The 24,846-nt window shown below is 47.2% G+C and overlaps 1 protein-coding gene across 1 annotated transcript in view; it reads left to right on the top strand.

Moving 5' to 3' along the window:
• PDE6D (phosphodiesterase 6D) overlaps positions 1 to 17,254 on the top strand; it is a 37,827-nt gene extending 20,573 nt beyond the window's left edge. Inside the window, exons 2-5 of the mRNA XM_065640153.1 lie at positions 8,620 to 8,708; positions 13,261 to 13,386; positions 14,191 to 14,296; positions 16,631 to 17,254. Coding sequence (XP_065496225.1) covers positions 8,620 to 8,708; positions 13,261 to 13,386; positions 14,191 to 14,296; positions 16,631 to 16,712 — 403 coding nt within the window. The 3' untranslated portion in view covers positions 16,713 to 17,254. The remainder of the gene's footprint in view (positions 1 to 8,619; positions 8,709 to 13,260; positions 13,387 to 14,190; positions 14,297 to 16,630) is intronic.
• Positions 17,255 to 24,846: the final 7,592 nt, after the last annotated feature.

The following is a 24,846-nucleotide window of genomic DNA, read 5'->3' as shown; positions in this document are numbered from 1 at the left end:
TGCAGAGGCCTTCAAGGAACAAAGGCATCGACTGGCCACAAACAGTGCTATATAAAACTGCCTTTTTAAAGCCTTTTAGGGTTTTTTTTTCCACTCTTCACACAAGGGTACAGGTCATTCAAGTGAAACTATATGAAAATGCCGGCTAAGCAGCCATGTTTATCCCATTTAAAAATCTGATCAAAGAAGTCTTTGTTCCTCTGCTCAGGTCTGGGCCCTGTCAGTAAGGGAAAGTGTGAAGATCCTTTTAGATGTAAAAAAAAAAAATCCACTCCTACAGTGTTGCAAAAATGACACGAAATCAAGCCAAGCTTTCTTTTATAAGCAAGCCAATATAATGCATATTTCAAAACAATTTAATAATAATATAAAGAGGCATATCAAGGTTCAAAATGCCTCATTCCATTAAAGCCATTTTCATTGCATGACTGTTGTGACATCTTGTGTTTCAACCCTGTAAAGAACAATAGGCCAGAATGATTTACAGGGAGGTAAGTTCCTCTGAGGCCTTCTGGTTACAACCTCATCTATGAAAATGAAGTTATTCACCAGAACCCCTTGATAGATTATTTCCCTGAAACTCCCTCTAGTTCACTTATTGCTGAGAAACTTGAAATATTATCATAATAGTTCAGCTGTGTTGAAATGATTGAATGTTCTGAAGTAGTGAAGACGAAATGAAGTTGTTTCAATCACCGAATCACTTTCAGCGTTCACTTGCAGAAAGGAAAATCGTTTGATATGCTAAAATTAAAAAGTGTGCAAACTGAAGTACATGCTCTTTTTATTCCAAATTGTTTTGGGGCTTAAAGCATTTAATTTTAAGCATTCTGGATTTAAAAAAAATCTCTATCCAGCCAGATTTAAATTGCAGGCATGTTGTTCTTTTAGTTGCCTCTCCCTCATCATAGCATTCCCTAGATTGGCTTCTCAAGCTGTCCTGCGAGTTGCCTCACATTTGACATAGATAGGCATCTGTAAGGAGGCCCCAGTGCTTTAGTTTCAATTGCATTTTTAGTTTCCCTTGTCTATGTGGACTCTCCGTTAGTTTTCTCTTTAGTTACATTCAGTTGCTGCAAGAAACCCACTTTAAAATTGCATTCTGATAAAGCCCTACAGATTTTAAAGGTCACATTCTTTTCTCGGATTAATACATCACTCCCATTGATTCACCTGCTGTTTCTGCAAACTCAGAGTATTACTGATGACATTAATTATGTTAATGTTCGAAGGGTTCTTAGCATGAGCTCAAGCTTTTCTAACATGCTAATTTTTGAGATCCATTTAAAATGCAGGGAAGATGGGGAGGAGTTGACTGTTAGCGCACTGGAAAAGGAAGAATAATTTTCTTTGTGCAATTCATGCTTTTGAGATGGTCCTGCAAGTAATGATGAGTTTTTCTAAGTTATTGATTGTTTTACTACCTAGGATGGAAAGCAATCTCCAGATGCGATCGCATGATGTTTTTCCTGCTGAGGCATTGGTATAAAGGAATTGTGTCAAGCCTGTTCAGAGAAGGCAAAGAAAAGCCTAAAAACATTTGCAGCAGAAAGCAGCATAAAACCACTGCATTGCTTCAGCTTGCTTTTATTTTGGCACTGTCATCTGGTTCTAGGAACCATTTTAACATCTGTTTCTAGAGGAAACAAACACATTTCTAATAGTAGCAAACAACACACTTCCACAGATCTGGCATAGAAAACATAGAAATGCTCCCTCTGACGGGAGAACCTGCCCCATAAGCTGGTGATTTGCTTGTACAGATTTGATTTGGAGCTTATTCCCGCTTTAAACAACATTTTATTCGAAGTACCACAAGTGTATTTTGGTTTTTCCTTTAACTTTCATTGTCGGAGATCTCAAATCTTAAGTTGTTTTTCTTTTGGAGCTTAGAAGTGGTTCGTCTTTTTAGGCTGAGCTCAGTTCCTAGAGAATTACCTGGTACACGCTACACAAGTGTTGTCGACGTGGCCTTTGCTGGTATGTCAGGGCAGCGAGGCAGATTTCTCATCTGCTGCAGGCAGGAGCTGCTGCGGAACGTCACACGTTGTTGCTTTTGTCTGAAGAAATCAAAGGTTCCTTGTGAATGCCTAAATTGGTTCCAATTGCTCAGCAGTGACAAAAATTGCAGGAATTCGTAGGAGAGTTAAGCTTCTACAAGATTAGACTCATCTGGACAGAGGAGTAATCTTGAAACGGTAGTGTCTACATCTGTCCCTAGTTCAGCTGTTCGCAGACCACTGTAAGTTATTCTTTTTTACCTCTTTCTCTCCTGATGACCCTTAGCTTCATCTCAGTAGGTCTGTAACTCTTTCCTTCAAAATGTAAATCCATTTGTTTCTTGCTCCTTTGGTTTGAGGAGGAGAGAAGTCAGAGAAACGGAAGCCTGGCTCAGTTTGCAAAATGACAAGAGCGAAAATTAAATGTAAACTAATGGAAAGCAAACTCTGTGCTGTGTTCTGCTATGTGGCATCACCAGAATGCTATGAAATAAAGATGTATGTTAATTGTTCATTTTGATGAAAATAGTGAAGAATAATAATTGTATTATTCAACCTAAACTGTTTGAAAAGCACACACATTAAACTGGATAGTCTGCATAAAATTTTTATTAGCAAATGTTGGACTTGGCTTTACTGCATTTCCAAAGCAGAAATGATCTGAGGTCTGCTTAATGTAATATAATATAGCAATATTAGCATAATCTCCTATTACAACGAGGTAAAGTTGACATGGTACTCAGTAATATGACTGTCTTTCCAAGTACAGGCCAAGAACAGCTTAATCCAGGGCTGTCTGATGTTAGATGAAAATATGTGGTGATGTAAGATCCGTATAGACAGCATCTGCAAACAAACATGTAAGGGGGAAAGTAAAAGGGGAGGTACAAAGCATACAAATACATGGTATTGTGTTGATTTTTTTGCTATGATGCTATAGCTGTTGAATGTATCCCTCTGATTACATCATTTGCTGAGAAATGACTTTGTTGGTTGCTGAGGTCTTTTGCTGCATTTTGTCATGTGGTTCACATTAATCAGTGGATCTCCCTGGCTTGTGTTGCACGGCAGTTTGTTCTGTGCAGGAGACTTTAAAACCAGGCTCTTTTGCAGCGAGCACGGGAGTGGCAGGAGCGCTTCGAGGGACAACTGGCTTCTTTCCACTTGAGGGTTTAATAGAGCGCCTTTCCATCATTTGCAGAAGCACAGTAACTCACATCTTGTGCATCACTCCAGGAAAGTTGGTTTATAATAGCAGAGTTTTAAAAAATACCTGCTCCGGTAAGAGCCATCATAGTGCACTTTCTGAGTGACCTGGAACCCAAAGGAGTATGCTGCTGTGTGGAAGCAGGAGAGCTTGACAGGGCTATGCCCAAAGGCTCCAGTCATATTTAAGGAATAGCTTCCAGTTTGTGTGTTTGTTTGGATACTTCTGTTACTAGACAGAATGAATGGACGCTCATTCGGTTCCTTCAGGTATGATTTTGCACTGAAATTCAGGCTTAGACTAGGAGGAAAGACTCCTTTTCTTTTGAGTGCAGAGTGAACTCAAGGACCTGATTCAGCAGAATGTCTGTGCATATGCTTAAATTTAAGCATACAATTAGGAGTTCTGCAAAAGAGGGATTTGGGAGTTGCAATAAAAAGTGAGATTAGAGATTGGAAAGATTAGAGGATGAATGGCATGAGTGGAGTAGAAGCACAAGGCCGTTTGGGTGGCCTGCTTCATAATCCTGCAGTTTGTTAGTTATTTTGTGTAATTTATTTTGGTCCTGACTCCTCAGACTGGATTGAAAGAATTGAGATGCACTTATTCTTCTGGGAAAACATACCTGATAAAAATGTAATACCTGAAGTTTGATCTTTACTTACCTGTAACATTATTTCAAGTAACATGCTCACCCATGTCATGAGTGCCTGGTTGTGTCTGCTTTTCACAACAGATGATGTGAAATCAGGAGTGAAAGTTGGGCTGTCCAGATCAGAAGCTTTTTTCTGGGTCTGCAACAGAGATGTAAGTCTGGATTGTTCAGGGCTTTCAGCTCCACTTCTCCACCTTCTCTTTGTCATTTGGCCCATAGGACAATTCTTATTAACATGTAATAGCTGAGATCCTGTTTGCACCTGGCATGTAGTTACCTGTTCTTAATACTGCATTTCATGTCAAAAAAATAATCTGGCAAAGATGATGAAAGACCTTCCCTTCCAGGAGTCGTTATGAACATGAGGCTTGCTTTTATTACGAAAAATAAGAGAGCACCAGTTCCTAAGGTTTTAGAATAGTGTAACCAGCAAGGAATAAAATGAAAAATGGACCATTTTAATGGAAAAAAAGGCACCTGCTGGTTGCTGCATTCTTTAAGATATTCTAAAGTGCTAAACATTGCAACATACAAATAATACTCAGGGAGATTGGGGCAGAACTTCTTTAATTCCATAGTACTTTAATGGTTAGTTTTGTTTCTACCCATTCTCTTCCTTCAAGGTTATTCTTAATTACCAGTGTGGTAATACATGGGAATCTTTTGCAATGCTAAAGCACTTAAACATAAGTATGTATATTTTGATTTGTTTGAACGAGGTGATGTCTATGACAGATACTAAAAAGAAAGAATTTCTGTTCTGACATCAGAGGTATTCAAGACAACAAAACTTGGATTTAGAAATGCACAAACCATTTCCATTCATCAGACTAAGCAAAGTAGGTCTGTGAGGAAGCTAATTCATGTCATGTATATAAAGCAAGTCAAATTCCAGCTACTACAAAGCTTTTATGTAAGACTTTGCTGACCCAATAGGTGGTGGAATATATATAGATCAACACTGCACCCTTCCTTCTGCTGTTCTACCTAATCCTTCCTTGCCTTTAGGATTGAAGAGTATTTGATCTATTGAGTCTTGAATCAGATATTATTTCCTAAAAAAAAAAAAAAAAGGCAAAATCCAGGAGAATGAAAACTTAATGGTGTAAGAGTGTTCTTGTGATTTTAAAATGAGAAGCTGAATTAAGAATAAACTATTGTTCTTCCTTTTTTTTTATATATATTAACTTCACAAAGCTGTAACTGCCTGGCTTTCTACTTACTCTGCTTTGCTACCCCTGCCAGGTGGCTTGACATGAGCCTCTTCAGAAAGAGCAATTGTGTTAAACCTATATTAATTTACTTTCTCCTTTTCAATAATACTCCAAATGCCCTCTTCATCCTGCCTGCAGGTCTCCACTGCTGCTCAGAAGATGGAGCACTTTTTATTTTTAGTAACAATATCTCTCATGCTGGGATGGAAGAATCTTAAACCAATTAAACACATTAGAAGATAACAGTGTGTGTGGGTTTGGTTCAAGATCTCCATTTTATTCACTCTGGGGTATGTCCTAGTACCAGCCTTTCTATCCAAGATGACAGAAATAGTGTGATAAGCTGCTAACTAGGTAAGCAGTACAGCTGCTGCTTTGTCAGGTATTCCCTTGCCAAAAAATCACTTGTGATGGGTTTTGCCCTTTTTTTTAAATTTCATTAAGTTAAGTTTTATAAATCATCTCAAGTTTCACATAGGAAATTTTTTCAGATGCCCATTTATTTTTAAACATTTATTTTTTTAAAAGAGTGAATCTCCTGAATGTGAAGTGTTTTTACCAGTAGAAGAGGATTGTGTATGTGCACTTTTAAGATTTGATCATTTGTTCTTCCCTTTTAATAATGCTTAGTTACTGGGAAAAAAAAACTTATGAACTGGCTAGAGTATTCTGGCCCCTTAAAATATGTCTGGATCCATATATTTTAACTCTGTGTATACACTCTGAATAGCAGGTCGATTTCATTTTTTTATTTGCAGAAGCTGGAAAACATGTTCTCAACCTGCAGGTGTCTGCTAGACCAGAAAGCCTTTGGCTACACTGACACTAAACCTTTCTTCATTTGATATGGAATTTCCATGGGTTAGCAGTGTCCAGATTGTTTAAATACAAGACATTTTCTAGGAACTGAGGCACGCATTGCTGACCTACATGCTCTCATCAGCAGGGACACAGTCCTGAGCTTTTTATTTATCCTTCGTCTTTAATTTGACAGTCAGAATACAAAGCACAGGGCAGGCTGTCCTGCATGGCTTTACTCTTACAGTGGAACATCAATACAGAATAAAGTCTGATAGCACTTTGTAGAAGTCTAACAGCCCGAATGTTCACATATCTAGCATGGTTCAGCATGACTGGATTGAGAAATAAACCCTGATTAGGGAGAAGCAACAGAGGTCTGTAGTCTACAGTAGCGTTTTCTGTCACAAGAAATAGTAGGTCACTGTCACCCTGTAACTATGTATTTCAAGTAAGGACAATAATTAAGCTGTGAGGCTATGTATACTCTTTCTAATGTAATACTATCGAAAATGGCAAACGCGATTTCAGAGTACTCCAAAAACCGATAAGGGAAGAGGGATGGGAAGGTATCGCACGGCCAGACTGCTCAGTTTGGCACCACCCAGCCTATGGCCAGACCTGTGAGCTCAGAAATCCCACTGACATGGATAGTGAACAAATAGCAAGTAAATACTTCTGAAGGGGATCGTTTTTTTAAAGCTAGTGTAAGTTTCTGATAATCAAGTGCCCAATATACTGAATTACTGTACTGCTAATAGTTTGCATTGCAAGGTGTTGTGAAGATAAATGAATTTGTTAGTGAAATGCTCAGATCTGTTATTTTCCCCTCATACAAGGCATCTGATAGATTGCCCACTGCTTTCTGTGTAAATAGCCTCACCCTGGCTAGTTTGTATGTTTGTCTGTGGGAAGATGTATCTAAAAATGGTGGATTTTTTTGGACATTTTAAATTACAGTTGGGGAGGCTCCATCCTGTGGGTTGTGTTGCCTGGGGACTTTTTTTTCCAGTTTCCAGCCAGCACCACATGAAGTGCCCAGCCCTGCGGCAGGTTCTCCTGTCCACGCTGCTGCTCATTTTCTTTCTGTGTCCTGCCTGCCTACAGCCCCCATCTCCCTTGCTCTGGTAGCCAGGGAGACATCTCCACTTTCCAGCTTTCTGCTCGGATATGGAGGTGGCATATGGGGCCCTCCAAACATGGTGCTTTCCATCTTCTCCCCCTTTCACTTTTGCCCCAATCCCAGAACGAGTGGTAGCTATTATGTGTTTTAGAACAAGTCTAGAAGGACATGAGCAGGCTGCCCTACGCTCCCTCTTCCCTTGGTTCAAGTTGTTGCCAAGTTTTGGAAGTTGTAAGGCCTTGCCTGTGTAAACAGACCCCGTGTTCCCACCTTCCTCCTCCCTCTTGCCCTTTCAGTGGGACATGGAAAGTCTGGCCAGTCTTCAGGAAAGGAAAGGCTCCTCACATCTGCACTGAACCATCTTCCCTTCCCTCCTCCACACACATAATTTTAAAACAAATCTTACTCTGTAATGCAAAATTTGCTAAAGCATCTGTTTCTTCCCTGGAGCTCTGGAAAAATGTGATCAATGTGACAAGTTTGTGTGAGTCTGCCTGGAAACTGTGTATGTTAGAGGATGAGTTCAATATGCATATCTCTGACAGCTCCTATTTATACCTACATCAAGGTCCATATTGTCCCTCTTCTGTCTCTCTACCTCCCCAGTCAGTTCCTCGAGCAGTTGGTCTCTCCTTCTCCCAGATAGTTTCCAGTATCTTGTCTAAGAAGTACTGAGTACGAAGAGTGTACTGCCATAAACCAGCAAAAGGAAATACCTGGAAAGGTGTTGGTTTGTGTGGCCTAATCTCGCAAATCCTGCTCTATTCAGGCTGCTCGTGTTTACGCTGGTGACTCCTCGCGCCGCCCTGACAAGCTGCAGACCAGAGTGCTGCTGCATCCCTATTCAAAGTGGCATCGCGCAGGCTCCTTCTGATGTGTCGATGTCTGAGTTACACTATGAGAGAGATATTTCAAAGGTGCTTAAGATCGTTATTAATTGTCTCTTTGAAAATGTGAGTGTTTCATTCTCGCCTATAAATTTAAGGACTAATTCACTGATCTGGGCTTTTTGAAAGCCAGCACAGCCTCACTTGCTGAGAGCAAAAAGAGAGGAGCTCTCTTTGCTTAGCACTCGGCAGCTGAAGAATTCCCATGAGTGGTAGTTACCAGGTCAACAGCAATGGAACAACCCTTGATATTCATATTTTGTAAGCTAGGAAAACAAGTTCAATCAGGTGCTATTTTTTTTCCAATGTTATATAGGGAGTACTTCTTTTTCTAGCATTTTTCAAATGCTGGAGAACAGCAATAGTTTGTGTAGAATTATCTGTTTTGTTAGCAATGGTCTTGCTTCTCTGCAGCACAGTGACATTGCCTTTATCCTCTAGAAGCAATAGAAAATGATAAATGAGGTTAACAAGCTTCAGCCTAAAGTGAAAATGAAATCTGTGACTATACAACTCTTGTTGCATTCATTCTGGTCAAGGGTTGGTTTGTTCATTTATTTTCTGGGAAAAAGTGTGTCTTTTCCTTCGCCTCCTGAGAATCACAAAACACAACCGAAACTCAGCTACTCACCTATTTCAGGGCTTAGCAAAGAATAGTAGGTGCAGCATTTAGGGATGCAGATGCAGCATTTAGGGATGCAGATAGCTTGTTTTCCTTAACTGCTTCTCAATCAGAAACTGGATGAACCTTCGGGATGCGGAAACAGGGAAAATCCTCTGGCAAGGAACAGAAGATCTGTCCGTACCTGGAGTGGAGCATGAAGGTACTGTGCGCATTTTGGAGCCGGGCGGTGCTGTGTGTCTGGGTCATCAGAGCTGCGAGCGAACTCCTGCTTTGAAGGACAGATGTCCTGGCTGTGACTCGACACCTTCAGAGGCTTCCACCACAATAACCTGGGGACACACGGAGAAGGGTGGGAATGGATCAGTGGCTTGCAAAGGGGACAAGTTAAACAGTGTTAAGCAGGGAGCTCAGCTGGGTAAGGAACGAGTGGACAACCTTTGCTAGGTCACGTGTTGGTTCCAAAATGAAAAGTATAAAAATATGTTGGCTTTTCTTAGTATAACAACAGGGTTTACTCATGGTAGAGTTCAAACAGAGAACCAGTGGGGAAGAAGCATACACCTTGCCTGGCCACAGCTGTCCTCATATTCTCCTGCACTAAATTTGAGCTCTGCTTTTAAACCTGGCACATTTGCTCTGCTCTCCTGACCCTCTACCATTGCTAGGAAGGCCTCTTGCCCATCCACTTCTCTCCTCGCTAAAGAGCAGAGGACTTCACCAGCCCTTACTCTTCCCCATTTCTGACAAAGCACAGTGACGGGCAATGTCCCTTGCCAGGAGCTTTGCTTTGGCTCTGTGAAGGGTCTGACCTCAATTAATTTTGAAGGCTTTTCTATTATGTGATCTCTAGTAAGTGGAGTGAACTTGGGTATTTAATTATGCTAGTGACTTTGATGTATTTGTGGTTAAAGATCAAGGAGTGAGTTCTGCCTGTCACTACTAGGACTTACCTCTCCCATAAACTGGAAAATCTGTTGTGTCTGAAGGAAGCAACCAGTACATAAAGATCTTCCTCTGCCCAGAGAGCGTACGGAACATCTGTGGCAAAACACTGTGAGTCCCGTAGTCTAGCAATATACCTCATTTCAAAGCCGGCTTAAGGCACGAGAGCAACAAGTTGTCTTTTCCTCATTTGGTTCCCAGGCAGCATTCATCTGCTTCATGAGAAGAGTTCACTAATAGGACCAGTAGTAAGTTGTCTCAGCATAAGATGATGCCAGGATGCAGGTCAGAGCAAGAGGAAAGCAAAGCTGTGACTTAGCGATCACTAAGAGCGTTTTCCAAGCTTTGTCTCCTTCAGCCTTGCTAATTGTATTCCCATTCTCATACCAGTGCTACTCAGTTTCCCTGAAAATAAGACATACTCTGAAAATAAGCCCTAGCAGGATTTTTCAGGATTTTTGAGGATGCTGGAAATATAAGCCCTACTCCAAAAATAAGCCCTAGTTACAGTTCATAAAAAGGAGTCAATGTAAATAGTGTCCAGGCAGCTATACATGTACAAAAGTAAGCATCTTTTGGAGCAAAAATTAATACCGACCCTGTCTTTATTTTCAGGGAAACAGGGTAACAGCAAACAGTTCTGCCGATAGGCCTTAACAGATATTTACTCATGACTATTGTACAAGATACCTATATTAAAGAAAAACATTCCAGCACCTTCATATACAACTGTAGCAAAGCAATTGAAATACAACTTTCAAAAGAAATGGGGTAATTCATCAGTTTAATACTAAATATCTTAAACTGCAGATTAGTGATGCTTTGCCTTCTTGAAATAACCATGTAACAGGAGACCTAGGAGAAATGAGGAAAGCAGAAGAAAATCAGCCAAAAGTATTCCAAATCTTCGCAGATTTTGTGCTGTAAAAGCTTCTCCTTGGCTGCGCAGCTGGTCTTTGAATCCTCTTTGCTGTGTCCTCTCCCGAGGGCTGGTTGTGTCACCCCAGCTCCCTCCTGCCGTCTTTCTCACCGGCAAATCACACCACCTCGCTGTGCCGCAGATTTTCCTCACGTATAAAACAGGAACCCTCACCTCCACCAGAGTCGCTTGGGGAATTAATTAAAGCATACTCTGGCATGAGATTAATGCCCATTGTACAAGGGGTTGTTAAGACCTTATCTGGTGTGCAGTTCAGTCACCCGTCTAGAAGACGGATGAGTGGAAACTGGAGCAGGTGCAGGGAAGAGCTATTAGGAGAAGCCACTGAAAACATTATGGATGGGAGGATGGTCTTCCTTAGGAGAAGCAAGGAAAAAAAAATGTACCTGTATGGCTTAGCAAGAAAAGAAGGCTAAAATTAATAGATTATTCTCAAGAAATAGGCTAAGAAAGGGGAGACGTCTCCAACAAAGGAGGATAATCTGACTACGAGTTAAAAGAAAGTGTGGGGAAATGTGATTCTGGTACAGAACAGAAGCTGCGAGGGCAAACAAAATAATTGTTTTAAAATGAAGGCCACGTGTGTCTCAAAGTCATTATACAGTACATGTGTGTGTGCGGGGGGGTGTTCTGTAGCTATTTGGGGCAAATCACAGTCTAGACATAGCAAACAAAGAATCAAATGTATAGCAGAGTGAATAAAATATATGTCATTTAAACAGGACTCCTATTTGCTTTTTAAACAGGACTTGTATTTGATTTAAGTACAGGTTTCTTTTAAAAAAAATAAACTCTTAAGTTTCAAATCGTGATAGTGTATTACTACCTAAACTTACTATTGCCACTTATATTAAATAAAAATAAGGTGATATTGGATTGCGACTGACGTTTTAACGTTGAACCACTGAAAGTAGTGAAAATCACTGCCTGAGGACCTGAAACTGGAATTAACCATCTAAACCAGCTTCTGCCAGCAGGAGGGCAATCTGGGAGGTGCAAATCCTTAAAGTTTGGTTCTTCTTCCAATACACAAAACTAATTTTGCAGTAAGCTGCTGAGGTCTGGCACTTGTAGAATCCCCAGCCACCACAGCCACCTTTCGTTCAGGAAATACAAATAACCTTTCTTTATCTAAGAAAAGATGTAGTTTGAAATATAAAGTAAGTTTGGCTAAGATAGCTTTCTTTCTTACTTGTTCTACATATTTAAGATAGTTTTATTAAACTACATTAAAACATGATATGGATATTTTAACTGAATTTCAGTTTCTAACTAAATGCAGTTGGACCCAAATTACTTGCTTAGTAAATAAGATATGTATCATTTGTCACTTTCTAATCTGAGCAGAAGTAAGTATATGACTAAATGAATGTTAGCTATATAAGTGCTTAAATAAATGTACAGGTATAGTCTACCCTCAAGCTAACAAAAAGCAATACTAAATTTAGGATAAAGTCTATGCTTACCTGCGTTTCAGCATGTTTTAAAATGGTCCTAACTGATGAGAATCAAACTTCTTTCTCTTCTCTATGGAAAAAAGAGCTATAAATTAAAATTAATTTAAAGTAAATCATTTCAATTAAAATTTTCTGCTTGATGGTATAAATCTTAAAATCTCTTAGATCAGGGCTTTAAAGACTACACAGTTCTACTTCTGTTAAAAGTAACCCTTTTTGTAGTTTCACAATATTAAAGCAAACATTCTCAGCAGTCTGTCTTGGGGATGAAAGAAATGTAATTACTAAATTGCAGAGTAGTTTTAACAAGTCATTTTACACCTAACTGCAGAGGGATGTTTATTCACAAGAGGTGTGGTCTTTACTTGCGAGGGCAGTGCAGGATGGTGCCACGCAGATCTCTATGCTGAAAAAAAGAGGGACTAAAAATAATTAGAGCGCTTTTACATTTAAAACTCTTCCCTTACACTTTTAACTTCCTTTTTTTACCTCTTTTTTTTTTTTTTTCTGAAACAAACCGTGGGCTGCGTACTTTGCCATAGGATAGGATGGCAGCTTATGTTTCCTAACCCTCCAGTTCTCTAGATTGGTGTCGTGTCAGGGTCCTGCTCCATTAAGCTGTTCTGCATCAGATGGATTCGCCTGAGCTTTGGTAGACTCTTCCTTTTATTAAACATGGATGTTTTGATACACTTTCCATTTAGGAACAGTTTGGCTCATAAAGCACATGCCAGCTGTATTCCCTCCCCTCTTTATTTCTAATAAAATTACATGAAACATTTTCTAATACGCAGGAAGGATTATGTACAATCACACCACTGAAGCATGATGGGCTCGGAAGATTTTTGCTATATTGACTCTCCCATGTATTCTCCTGATTAGGACCTTTCAGCGTATTAATCAATGCTCCCAAACTCTTTGGGGAACAGACATTTTGTGCACTTTTACAGAGCCGTGTGAGATGGCTGAAACGTGCTGCTGGACTGAGAAACGACCGTTTGTGGTTTGCTGGGGATGCAGAGTCTGAAAGGGAAGGGGAAGCGAGAAGGGCAAACACACTTGTGTACTAAGCAGCCCTTCGGCCTCTAGTGATCCTCAGCACACTTCCTAAAGTGAAAATTCAAGTTGCATCTCGTATTTCAAATTGGAGAACTGTGGGTTTTGACCAGGAGTCTGAGGGATTGGTGTTGTACCCCTGGTTCTGTCACAAGTTTCATTCCTGGCTCTGGGCAAGATACTCAACCTATTTGCATCTTGGATTTCACTCCTGCAAATGTAAAAACAAAGTCCTTTGTGTTTGCATTTCTCTTGTACCAGTGCTAATCATTATTTCAAAGTATATTATAATAGCGCCTGAGGCGGCTGAGTTTGTTTTACTGTGTGCAAATAATGCTTCACTATCTGTTTCGCAGCTCGCGTTCCTAAAAAAATCCTGAAATGCAAAGCAGTGTCTCGGGAGTTAAACTTTTCCTCAGCAGAACAGATGGAAAAATTCCGACTGGAACAGAAAGTTTATTTCAAAGGGCAGTGTCTAGAAGGTACGTATCTGCTCTGTGTGCAGACCCCCAGCGCGGCGGGGATTAGAGAAACTAAAATGGGTTGAACACAGTGATTTTAATTTTTCAGAGTAGCACTGAAGCACTCATCTTGTCAGGACTAATGGGCCACAGTATTAGGGATAGTATTTCATAAGTGTATTAACACTTCGTTATGTAAGCAAAAAATCTGAGTAATCATGCTTCGGGGCATAAATCCACCGCGGGCTGCCTGAGGCAAGGAAACAGGTTATTTTAGAGTCACCCAGTGTGGGGATTCATGCGTCTTCCCCAGAAGCACCCAGTGCTTGCCAGCACCAGACTGGAGGAGCCTCTTGTTTGGTTACAGCGGTGCTGTCCTTGTGACTGGGGAGCTGCACATCTGATCTCCCTCACTGCGGTGTTACTCTTAAGCTGGGGCGGTCGAGGGGGAGACAAAACATTGAGCTCCTTGTCTTTTGGGCAACCAGTCGTGCACTTAAGTCCCAACTGGATCCAGGGGTGTCTGCAAGAGGGGGAGTGTGGTTTCCCGGTTCCCAATTAGGTGTGTTGAAATTTCCACTGAATGCTAAGGAAGTGGCATGGCTTTATCATTACCATCGGCTATTTTAGAAAGGGAGTATCTGCTTTAAGAGGAGGGCCAGGCTTTGTACAGTTTAAGCTGTACAAAGTAATTTAAATGTAAAATGTTGGCAGTACAGCAGGACAGTTTAGGGACTTCCCCAGCTTGTCAGGTGAAAAGCAAAAGGACCATTTGTGGATTTTATCTTCTTTCAAATGCCTCTGGATCTTCTTTTTACTTTGCAGAATGGTTCTTTGAATTCGGTTTTGTGATTCCTAACTCCACAAACACTTGGCAGTCCTTGATAGAGGCAGCACCTGAATCACAGATGATGCCAGCAAACGTTTTAACGTGAGTGCCTTGGGCTTACAGAATCTGAGAGCAGGCAACGAAAAAGCCGTGTGTGGCATTTCCTTGGGGGCCACAGTGGGAAGGAAGAGGGGGAGCTGCTACCAGCCCTGAATCGCCCTCACTGCTGTTAGCTGTTGAGAGATGAAAGGGGCTAAGCCAACCTCATTACCTTCTTTTCCATAGATCCAATTTGCATTAATATAGCTATAAAAGTTTGGAGAAAGTGGAACCGATCCTTTATTAGAGTTGCTTAATTTTTTTTTGAAAGGCAAACCGTGAAAGGATTTTAAAATGCTTTGCAGCTTAATATGCCTTACATCCAGAAAAAAAAAAAAGAGATGCTTGGGCCATTTTCAAATCCAGCTATTGATCACTGACTCTTGTCCAAGGTGGTTGTTTTTCACACAATATATCACCCATCTGCTCTAGCGTTTGTTTCATCACTGTACCATTTTGCCAAGCCTTGTGTCTTTTACATTGGATTATAAACTATACGTGTAGCCATATGGAGTTGTATCTGGGGATAAAATACCCTTAACAGGTAGGAAAGAGTCATTTTACCGTAAAGAGATTCATACACCTTCCTCATAAATGTCTAGTCCTGGCCACCGTTTGCACACTTACTTCTGAGTAGGTCAGCGATCGCTTGGACTTGGAATAACGTGTGCTGGGCGCGAGCTCTGGTGGGATGATGAAAAAGACTCCTTGAGGGAGCCCCTGGGAAGCTGCAGTCACTGACAAAAAGCCGCCTTCCCTGCAGCGCTCGATGGGTGCTGGCAAATGCGCGAGGAGCACGTTGCCAGCCGGGACAGAAGGGTTTGGGAATCCTCCTGCCAACACGAGGCAGACGGGGAGCAGCCAGTCTCGCCGCAAGGTCACTGTGTCCTCTGGAAGACCTCCCTCCCCAGCGTTTTCCCTCTCGTCCCCGTCTGGAGGAAAGCCAGTCGCATAGAGAAGGCACTGGGATGGGAACTGCCATCGCTGATTTCTATTCACAGCACGTTTCAAAGAGAGTGGACTCAGAAGAGAGCGTCAGTGTTTGAATAGTGCTCCCTGGCATGATCTGCTCAGAACCTCGTAGGTGCCACATGCATCCTCGGCTCCCAGAGCCGGTGGTTTTCAGTCAGTAAGGGAGGAGCCAGGTTTGGGAATCAGAGTAAAGAAACAAAGATGTCTGACCAGTTGGTTTTGACCATCTCAGGAAATCAAGGCATTTGGGGGACTGGCAGTTATGAGACTCCAGTTCTCGAGTGACTTTGAGGATTTTCTAGTGTCCCATTCTTTCCCTGGAGTCTGTCCGCTTGTCAAGGGCAGCCCAGATCTCTCTCTTTGTCATGGAGGTGTCCTAAAGTCATTCTTGAGGCTTGACAGTAGTATCACCAGCCCAAAGAAATCCAAAGGTTTTTTTGTCGCTCAAAGAAATCAGCCTTTTTCAGCTGCCAAGACTTGGAGAGCAGAGCCCCCCACTTTCTGATATTTCCGAAGACCTCATGTTCACCTCGGTGTTTCCACAGCAGGAGAGAGGGGAGCTGAGCTATTTGGTGCTAACTGAGGCATTCCTGGGATGACTGGACATCAGACTGAGAACATTCCCAGGCATTGGAGTTCAAGCACTGGTCACACCACAGCACAAACCTTACGCTGTGCCAGGTTCAGTGGTGCCCGTGTTACAGATACCGAGAGCCACAGTGGCGATGGAACCGCTCCTTCGATTTTAGACGTGGTCAGATCACACTGCTCAGGTGTCCAAGTGCTGTAATGGCCCCAAAGTTCTTACTTTTGTCTACCAAAATCTCAAAGTCAGCAACTTAAATAATCAGAGCTTTTGTCACACCCATATACACTCCCATTGCAGTTTGTATAAAATACACTTGTGTGTTCGTATTTAAGCACTTCTTGAGGGGAACAACATGTTAAGTTGTTTGAAGTATCTTGCTCAGCACTAGAGGACAGAAATGGGGAATAAAAAAATAATTCCCATCGGTTTTCACAATTCACTGCAAGAGAGAGGGACCTGAAGGTGCTGGGACTGCTGTTTTATTTTTAGCAATAGAAATGAGCAGGAGCTGGCTGTTTGTGGCACGCCGCGGCCCGCGCGGTACCGTGCCCAGAAAGGGGGTGCAAGGGAGGGCCGGGGGACCTGCCCGGTGCGGGAATGCAGTGCAGGGATCCTTCAGCCCCCACAGCCCCGCAGCAGGACACGGTGCCCATGGCGTGCGGCTCCAAACCAAAGCTGGTGTTGCAGGGGGTGAGGTGTCAGCCCAGGCGTGTGAGGAGCATTTGTTTTCTGCTGTTCACTTCTAATACTCTTTTTCTCCTCTTTTCCTTCCACAGTGGTAATGTTATTATAGAAACCAAATTCTATGATGACGACCTTCTCGTAAGCACTTCCAGAGTGAGACTTTTCTACGTTTGAGATGGGGCTTTTTGGAGCTGTTTTAGTTTTCCTCCATACAGTTCTTGGTGCAGAACCCCCCGACTATCCAGTGGAAGACACTCCTGTAGGCGGTGACCCTGGGGACCAGCTCAGCGTCAGTCATGACCTTTGCCCATCAGTTATTTTGCTTTCTCCTCTGACAAGACCAGACCAAACCGTTAGAGACAGAACCACCTGCTCAGCAACACACTGGGGAACAGCGGCTGTCTCTGAACGCGGGCAAACGATGGTCATGCAGAACCAATACTGTAAACTATGTTAGTCTCATCCTTTGTACTTCTCTGGATCCTGGCATAATCTTCCATTTCACACCAAACTCTCGATGCGTTTTGTTCGTGGGAGATTAAGTTAAGTTAAGTTAACCTTCTCATTTTTCTCATGTTGTAGGTTTTTATGCTTTCACTGGTTTTCTGTGTAACTGGTCCACACATCCTCTTATCCTGAACTTGTAAAATAGACTGTGATATCACCTAATGTAATTAAAACAAGTTTCTCAATTAAAACATTCCTACCGTCCAAAGAAGGGAAGAAACGTTAGTTCTGTGCATTTTCCTTTCTGTTATAAAAACCTCGCAGCAGGCACAAACTCCTGTCACTCAAGCCAGCAGCAGCGCAGGGATTTCCACAGCCCTGCATCTTCCGCAGCCAGATTTCCTTGTCAAATTTCTCTTCCTCCAGCTGACCACGCAAAGGTAGCAAAGGTTTCCCAACTGCTCTGACCAAGGTTTCTCCTCAGCCTCGTTTCTTTCCGTTAATCCCTCGGGGCAGTTTGTCCTGTTTGCCCAGTCACCGGTTTCTTGAGCGGCACTACACGCTGCTCTGCATTTCAAAGTTCCTGGGGATGCACAAACTCCTCTGGAAAACCCGTGTTCCCTTGAGCCCACCAGCATCAGCCCAGCTGTGCCTGCGCTTGCTGATACCAACAGTCCCCAGGTTTGCGCGGCTTTAATGACACACAGCAGCGATTTTGCAATGACAGGCTTCTCGAGCCCTATCACTGCTCTTCCCCTTCTCATTTACAATTAGCTCTAGAACATGTAAATCTTGGGAAGGGGTGGAAGAGCATCTCCAGCTTCTGCTCTTACACATCACAGGCAGCTTTATGATTGCTCGACACCTTGGTCAGCCTGTCCTGTGGTTGGGCTTGAGATTCTCAGGAGAGTCACAGGGAAATAAAACGCCTCATTTCAGATCCTGAATTCAGCCACGGGAGGGATGCAGCACAATTTTTTTAGGTGAATTGAATTTGGAGCATTAATGCCTGTCAGAAGAGGATTTGCCCCTGTGGCAGCTTTCTCAGGAGGCCTCGCTGATGGACTCCAGCCGGTTGGACTCGCAGGGCAGCATGACCCAGCCCTGATACAAAGAGATGAACCAAACCCACCTCCTGCACCCACCACGAACAATACCCAGTGGTGCTGATCTCCATCAAAGAGACAAAAGGCAACCAAAAAGGAAAAAATTAAAAGATCACAGGTCTTGAGAGCAAGTACCTCTCCGGGGTTTAGGCGGCTGCTCCCACAGGTGGCTGCAGCTCCCACGAGGTGAACTGCCCAGGGAAAGGACACTGGAGGGATGTTGGTCCTGAGACAGCCGGGGGGGGTCTCCGGAGCCCCCTCCTTCCCCTGCCTGCCCCAGTTCGCCCAGTTCACCCAGTTGGAGCTGGCCAACCCCGCGCAGCGGCTCCGCGGCGGGTCATTGCCGCCCTCAAGTGGCTCCGTGGGAAATCGCGGGCAGCTCAGCCGCTCCTGTCCCGGACCAGCCGCTCCTGTCCCGGACCAGCCGCTCCTGTCCCGGACCAGCCTCCCTGCAAGAACCGATGGAGCAAACGCCGGGGCCGGGGAAGAGCAGGGGGCTGGATCCAGCCAGCAGAAAGGCCCCGCTACGGTGGGAGAGACAGTGTGATCTGACCAGACACCCTCCCCAAAATCCAAGTGAAGGGCCCCTGGGTGCTCAGAGTGGGAGCCTGAGCTTGGCACAGGCAGCTGTGGGTCACAGAATCACAGAATGTCAGGGATGAAGGGACCTTGAAAGATCATCCAGTCCAATCCTCCTGCCGGAGCAGGAACACCCAGATGAGGTTACAGAGGGTCACGTCCAGGCGGGTTTTGAATGTGGCCAGAGAAGGAGAGTCCACAACCTTCCTGGGCAGCCTGGTCCAGGCTCTGTTACTCTCACTGTGAAGAAGTTTCCTCTCATATTTAAGTGGAACCTCCTGTGTTCCAGTTTGTACCCATTGCCCCTTGTCCTATCACTGGTTGTCACTGAGAAGAGCCTGGCTCCATCCTCCTGACACTCACCCTTTCCATATTGATCCCCATGAATGAGTCACCCCTCAGTCTCCTCTTCTCCAGCTCAAGAGCCCCAGCTCCTCAGCCTTTCCTCACACGGGAGATGCTCCACTCCCTTCAGCATCTTCGTGGCTGCACTGGACTCTCTCCAGCAGTTCCCTGTCCTGCTGGAACTGAGGGGCCCAGAACTGGACACAATATTCCAGATGAGGTCTCACCAGGGCGGAGTAGAGGGGAAGGAGAACCTCTCTCGACCTACTAACCACCCCCCTTCTAATCCACCCCAGGTCCCATTGGCCTTCTTGGCCACAAGGGCACAGTGCTGGCTCATGGTCATCCTGCTGCCACCAGGACCCCCAGCTCCCTTTCCCCTACACTGCTCTCCAACAGCTCATTCCCCAACTTATACTGGAACCTGGGATTGTTCCTGCCCAGATGCAAGACTCTACACTTGCTCTTGTTATATTTCATTAAATTTTTCCCCGCCCACCTCTCCAGCCTGTCCAGGTCTCGCTGGATGGCAGCACGGCCTTCTGGGTCCCCTCACTGGGGGCTGATGGGGACTGGGCAGCCCTGGGAAAAGGGGCAGGTGACACCGCCAGCACGCTGCCCTCAGCATGGCCTGTCCCCAGGGCTGGCACATGGTGCCGACAGCTCTCCGCTCCCTTGCACGGGGCCTCTGGCACCGGGACAACAAAGGCGACAGCAAAGGGAAAAGTGGGGCTGGAAAGGGTGAGAGCGGAGCAGGAGGTCCGGGCTGTGTGTGTCACCTCTGCCACCACCTGTCCCTGTGCCCACGGTGGTTCTGGCCATAGCGCAAGGGCAGCCCCATGCCACCCTCCGTGCAAAGGCAGCTGGGGGAGAAGTGGGAGTGGGGAGCAACACAGCAATTCCCCATTTTATTTACCAAAACAGTTCCCACCTGGTAACACATCCTCAGCCAGTATCTCCAGGACAGGGAATCTTCCCCAGCCTGGTCCACACACAGGGCTCTGTGCAAGGGGTGGGCTCCACAGTGGTGAGAGGGGCAACTTTGGGAGGGGTAGAGCCCGTCTGGGCCAGGTGAGGAGCCTCTCACCACGCAGGGCCCTTCCTAGAGCCCAACCACTCGCAAAAGCCCCAGCTCACCTGGAGCTTCCTGGAGCTGTCGGAATGTGCCTGGCCAAGCGATGCTCGAGAGACGGAACCATCCGGATTCAGCAGCAGCAGCCGTGGGTGAACCTCCACCTCGTTGTTCACAGCCAGGGTGTTTTGGCTTCGGCAGCTCCCATGGCAGACGCGAGTAAGTTCCAGCTGCCGACACGCAGCGGGCGTTTGTTTCTGCAACAGCCTGGGTCAGGGAACGTGCTTGGGAGGCTGCTCCTCGCCAGCCCGGCGGCCACCCCGTGGGGAGCAGCCCCCCACGCCAGAAGGGCTGTGAGCTGCCCCAGCAGCCTGTGGAAACCTGGCAGTGAGGGCAGGGCGGCCCTGCAGGGCTCGGACACACAGCCAGAGGCTGCACGGGCACGCTGGGAAGCAGAGGAAGGAGGAAGGGAGAAGCAGGCGAGAGCTGGGGATGTGCGCAGCCTGGGGGCTGACACAGAGAGATTTGGGGTGAAGCTCGTGAAAAGCAAGTTTCCTCCTCACCGGCCTTCAGCTGTGTCTTCCCCTGGGAGCCCCCCCAAGCTGGGGTGTTGCACAGCTGCTGGGTAAAAGCAGGGAGGCAACACAGGGGGAGCGTGACGCACACCACTCTTATGGCTTTCAGTGAGCTCTCTGCATAGTTTTGGGGGTCCATCGCACCACAGAAGCTCCCTGGCACAAGAGCATGGCTTATGGCGATGAAAAACACCTGTCGATGGGATGTTGGGCTGGCCGCAAAGCGGGACCCTGACCCTGGGTGCATTGGGCTCTTGGCTGCAGGCTGCAATGCGGGTGACCGGGGACAGGGCCAGCTCCTCCCCACCGCCCAGCACGCACCTTGGTGCCCATCGCCAGCACCCCAGCAGGCTGTGGCCCACCCCAGCTGGCGATCGGGCACCTTCCCCGGCCACCGCGGGCACTCTGAGCTGCCTGACCGCCCAGCAAAGCCGAACCGGGGCTCCCGCTGGCGCCCTGCCCCAGATCTGCCCTGCCCAATAACGCTCAGGCAGGGAAGCAGAGCCGTCCTAATGCAGTTAATTAGCTGATTCACGAAGGTTACTGGCGAACAAAAGGAGCACAAACAGCCCAGGGCCACATTATGTTCGGTGTCTGCTTTGCTACTCTTACCTTCCCGTGGGTGCCAGCGGCACGGGCGGGCAGCTCTTGGCAGCAGCCGGCAGCCCGCGGTGCCGTCGCCGCCTTGTCCCAGCTCATCTGGCTCTGTCCTCCCCCAGCAACACTGGGAGAGGGACAGGAGGACTGGGAAGGTTCAAGTCCCTCTGTCCGTTTTGGAAGGGGGACACAGATCCTGCAGCTCCAGGACAGGGCAGGCAGAGCCCCCCAGACAGGTATTGACATGGGGACACAGGGACTTTGGGGCTGCCAGGTGACTTGGCAGCCCCATCTGTCCCCAAAGACAGGAGGGCAGCTCCCCCAAAGGGGCCCTTCTCAGCCCAAGGTGCCCAACTCCTCCTGGCCTAGGGAGCCTCTGGCCACCAGCCCCTTGGTGCCACAGGACCTGGGCACCAAAATCCTGCCCAGTCTCCCAGCACCAGGCAGGACAGGGCACATGGCAGGCACCCAGGAGGGATGATGAGGTGGGGACACAGAGCAAGGGGAGGAGGGGACAACAGGACAGTGCTGCAGAAAGGTCCACTGGCATTGCCCCAGGTGTGCAAACGTGCAACAGTGACAAGCTGTGGGAAAGGATCACGCTCACACCAGCTGTGGAAGATGGGCACCAAGAAACCATGGGGGATGCAGGAGGAAGCCATAGGATGGATGTGAAGACCCTGCCAGTGAGGGACTTACAGAGCTGGGTCACCTGGCTGACAGAGAAGCAAAAGTGTCTGGAGGAGAGGGCAGAGGCCAAATTCGCATGGAAGAGGGTGGCCCAATTTCCATTGGAGGAGGGCAGCAAAACCAGCAGCTGAGGCCAGACACATTTGGCTCAGGAACTGGGAACATCAGCACACGGCGATGCTTCTGACATCCTTGCAGGAAATTCCCTGGCACAGAGCGGGGGCACAGTGTGGGGACAGGCCAGCAGACACGCTGTTCTGCCTGTTCATCCCCATCACCAACAGCCTGGTTGGGGTTCCTGGCAAGTCGGCCTTGGCAGCACAACCCACGGACACGGGACAGCCACGGCCTCTGCCCACGGCGCCGACACAGCTCTGGAGAGGAGCGCTCGGGCGCTGGGCTTCCCCATCCCACAGCACTAGATGGTGCTGCAATACAGCGATATTGCCTGGACTGCACAGCGCCTGCACAGCGCCGGCCGAGCGGGAAGGACGCAGCCTTGGGTCACCACGCGGGCCAGGCAGCCCCATGCCAGGTAGGCTGGCAGGTCACACGGGCTGGGACGTGCCACCAGTTCTACGCTAAGAGAGATGCAGCCCTTGTGCTGGGCTGGGCATGCCGAGCCCCTCTTCGTCCCTTTTTTGTCCCTACCCCTGCCAAGCCAGGGGATGCACGAGATGCCCTGAGAGCCCAAGGCCATGGCTAACTGTTCAGCGGGGCTCCCCATGGCCAAACACAGCCCCCAGCTCCTGCTGAGGACCAGCCCCACAGCCACCCCACGGTGCAGCACAGGGGGCTGGAAGCAGCATCTCCTGCACCTGCTTGGGGGCAGGTGCCCCACACTTACCCCTTCCCACAGCCCCACTCCTGCCTGCTGCTCATTCCCCACAGCATCACCCTAGAGCTGCAGCTTTGCTCCCACAGCCCATACCAGGGGTGCTCCATGGAAGCAGCACATCCTCACCTTGGGTGGGGGGCAAGCAGGGTTAAGGGGGATTTGCTCCAGGACAGGGACCCAGCCCCTGCAATGGTGGGGGTTTGACTCCAGCCCTACAATTTGGAGCCATGTCCCTTCTCTGCCTGTGGATCTGGGGGCTGGCAGCACCTGAGCTGCCGGCTGGGGAGCGGGTGGCTCATACCCGCCATGGCTTGTCCTCCTCAGTGTTGCCCATGGGTCACGCACCAACTGAGCGTCGAGATCTCCAGCTTTGGGGATGAGCTGCACCACCCCTCGCACCTCCTGCCCCAAGCCACGGAAGAAGGTGCTGGTTTCCAGCTCCTTGAGAGACCAGGCCAGGCGCCCACTCTACCTGCAGCAAAGGAGAGGGGACAGAGACGTGCCCACAGAGCCCCATGCCCAAAGCGAGCTGGAGGACCCACATCCCCAGCTGACACGCAGGGAGAGGCCGAGCCCCCCACCTTCAGGCCTCCATCCCGGGCAGGCAAGGACACATGCAAAGACCTCATCCCTGCAGATTTACAGTCTGAGGTCTCCACCCCTGTGGATTCTCCAAGGGCTAATTGGGTTGAACTTTCCTTTGGGCTTCCTTACAAAAAGCATGTGAGAGCCTCTCCATGTCACCACCTGCTCTGAAGTGTGGGACTTGCTGCTTCCTCCCAGGTGTCCTCCTGGGTCACACGCGGTGCAGCACTATGGGGGGGCACCCCCACCCCTCCCTGCAGGGCTCCCCAGCCAGCCATGGAGAAGACCCAGGGTCTTCCTCGGGGTATGCAAAGCTGAGAGTCCCCCAGAGTCCTTTCTCCTGCCCTTTGGAGAGGATCTGCTCAGCCTGACAAGATGGAGCAGCCATCGGTGCAGGGAAGGATGGAGGATTCCCAGTGTCTGTGCAAGAGGAGCCACAGGCACCCCAGCCCTGCTCCCACCCCACGGCAGGGAAGGATTGGGGTGGTGGCCCCAGGGAGACCTGGCAGCAGGGATTAGCATCCAGCTGGATTTCAGATCTTGAGGACCTCCACTGGGTTGGGGACCAGCAGTTCCTACCAACTACCAAGTCAAGGTCCAGGACCAGAGCTGCCCCGGCTCACCGAGGGGAACACGCTGTGGGGCATGTGACAGCCAGGGACAAGGCAGGAACTGGATCTCCCACATCTGCTCCTCAGCATGGGCTGGGCTTCCCTGCCCACATCAGCCAGCTCCTGGAGCAAGCACAAACATCCCTGCACCACTTAGGAGATGCATCTTTGCTATGTGGGATGAACCAAGGCTGGCCAAGGGCCCCAGGCATCCGCAGCCCGCTCCCGAGGGCTCTGGTCCCTTGGGACACCTCACACCGAGCTGGGTGGCAATTGCTCTGTCAGAGGAACAGCTCTTCATGTCTATTTTCAGCAGCAAAGCCCCAGAAGTGCTTCTGTGTTTGTGATCTTGAGGAGCCATGCCTGGAAGCCATTTTCACTCAGTCTCTTAAATGGATGCCAATTATTTGCCCAGATGCAAACTGCACCAGTAACCCCAGCCTGCGTCTAGTTTGGAGTCCAAGTCCTGCATTCCCCACAGGCAGGTTCTCCACCAAGCCCTCAAGGTGCTCCAAATTTCATGAAGGTTGTCAAGATGCAACAAGAATAATTTTGGAGGAGAATAACTAAAAGCTACGGCTGGTGCAGGACAAGCTCGAGCTGATGAAACAGGTCCTGACCTACCACAGGCAAGAGGTCAGGACTGGAGATGGGTCTGCTGGTCGAGACCTGGCCCAGCTGCTCAAAGGGCACAGGCTCAGCCCCACTGGTTATACTGGCTTGTGACCTTTGGTAGCACAGCTCCACAGTGCATCACATTTCAAGACAACCATATGGAAGTTGCTCTCAATTCAGCTGGTTGTTCAGCCGCTCGCAGGACATCATTGCTCCAGCCGAGGCCCAGCCACATCAGAGTCCTTGGG

Source organism: Caloenas nicobarica, chromosome 8, assembly GCF_036013445.1.
Source record: "Caloenas nicobarica isolate bCalNic1 chromosome 8, bCalNic1.hap1, whole genome shotgun sequence".
Taxonomy (NCBI): Eukaryota; Metazoa; Chordata; class Aves; order Columbiformes; family Columbidae; genus Caloenas; species Caloenas nicobarica.
The sequence above is the reverse complement of the archived record's forward strand: the minus strand, read 5'-3'. Positions and strand labels throughout refer to the sequence as shown.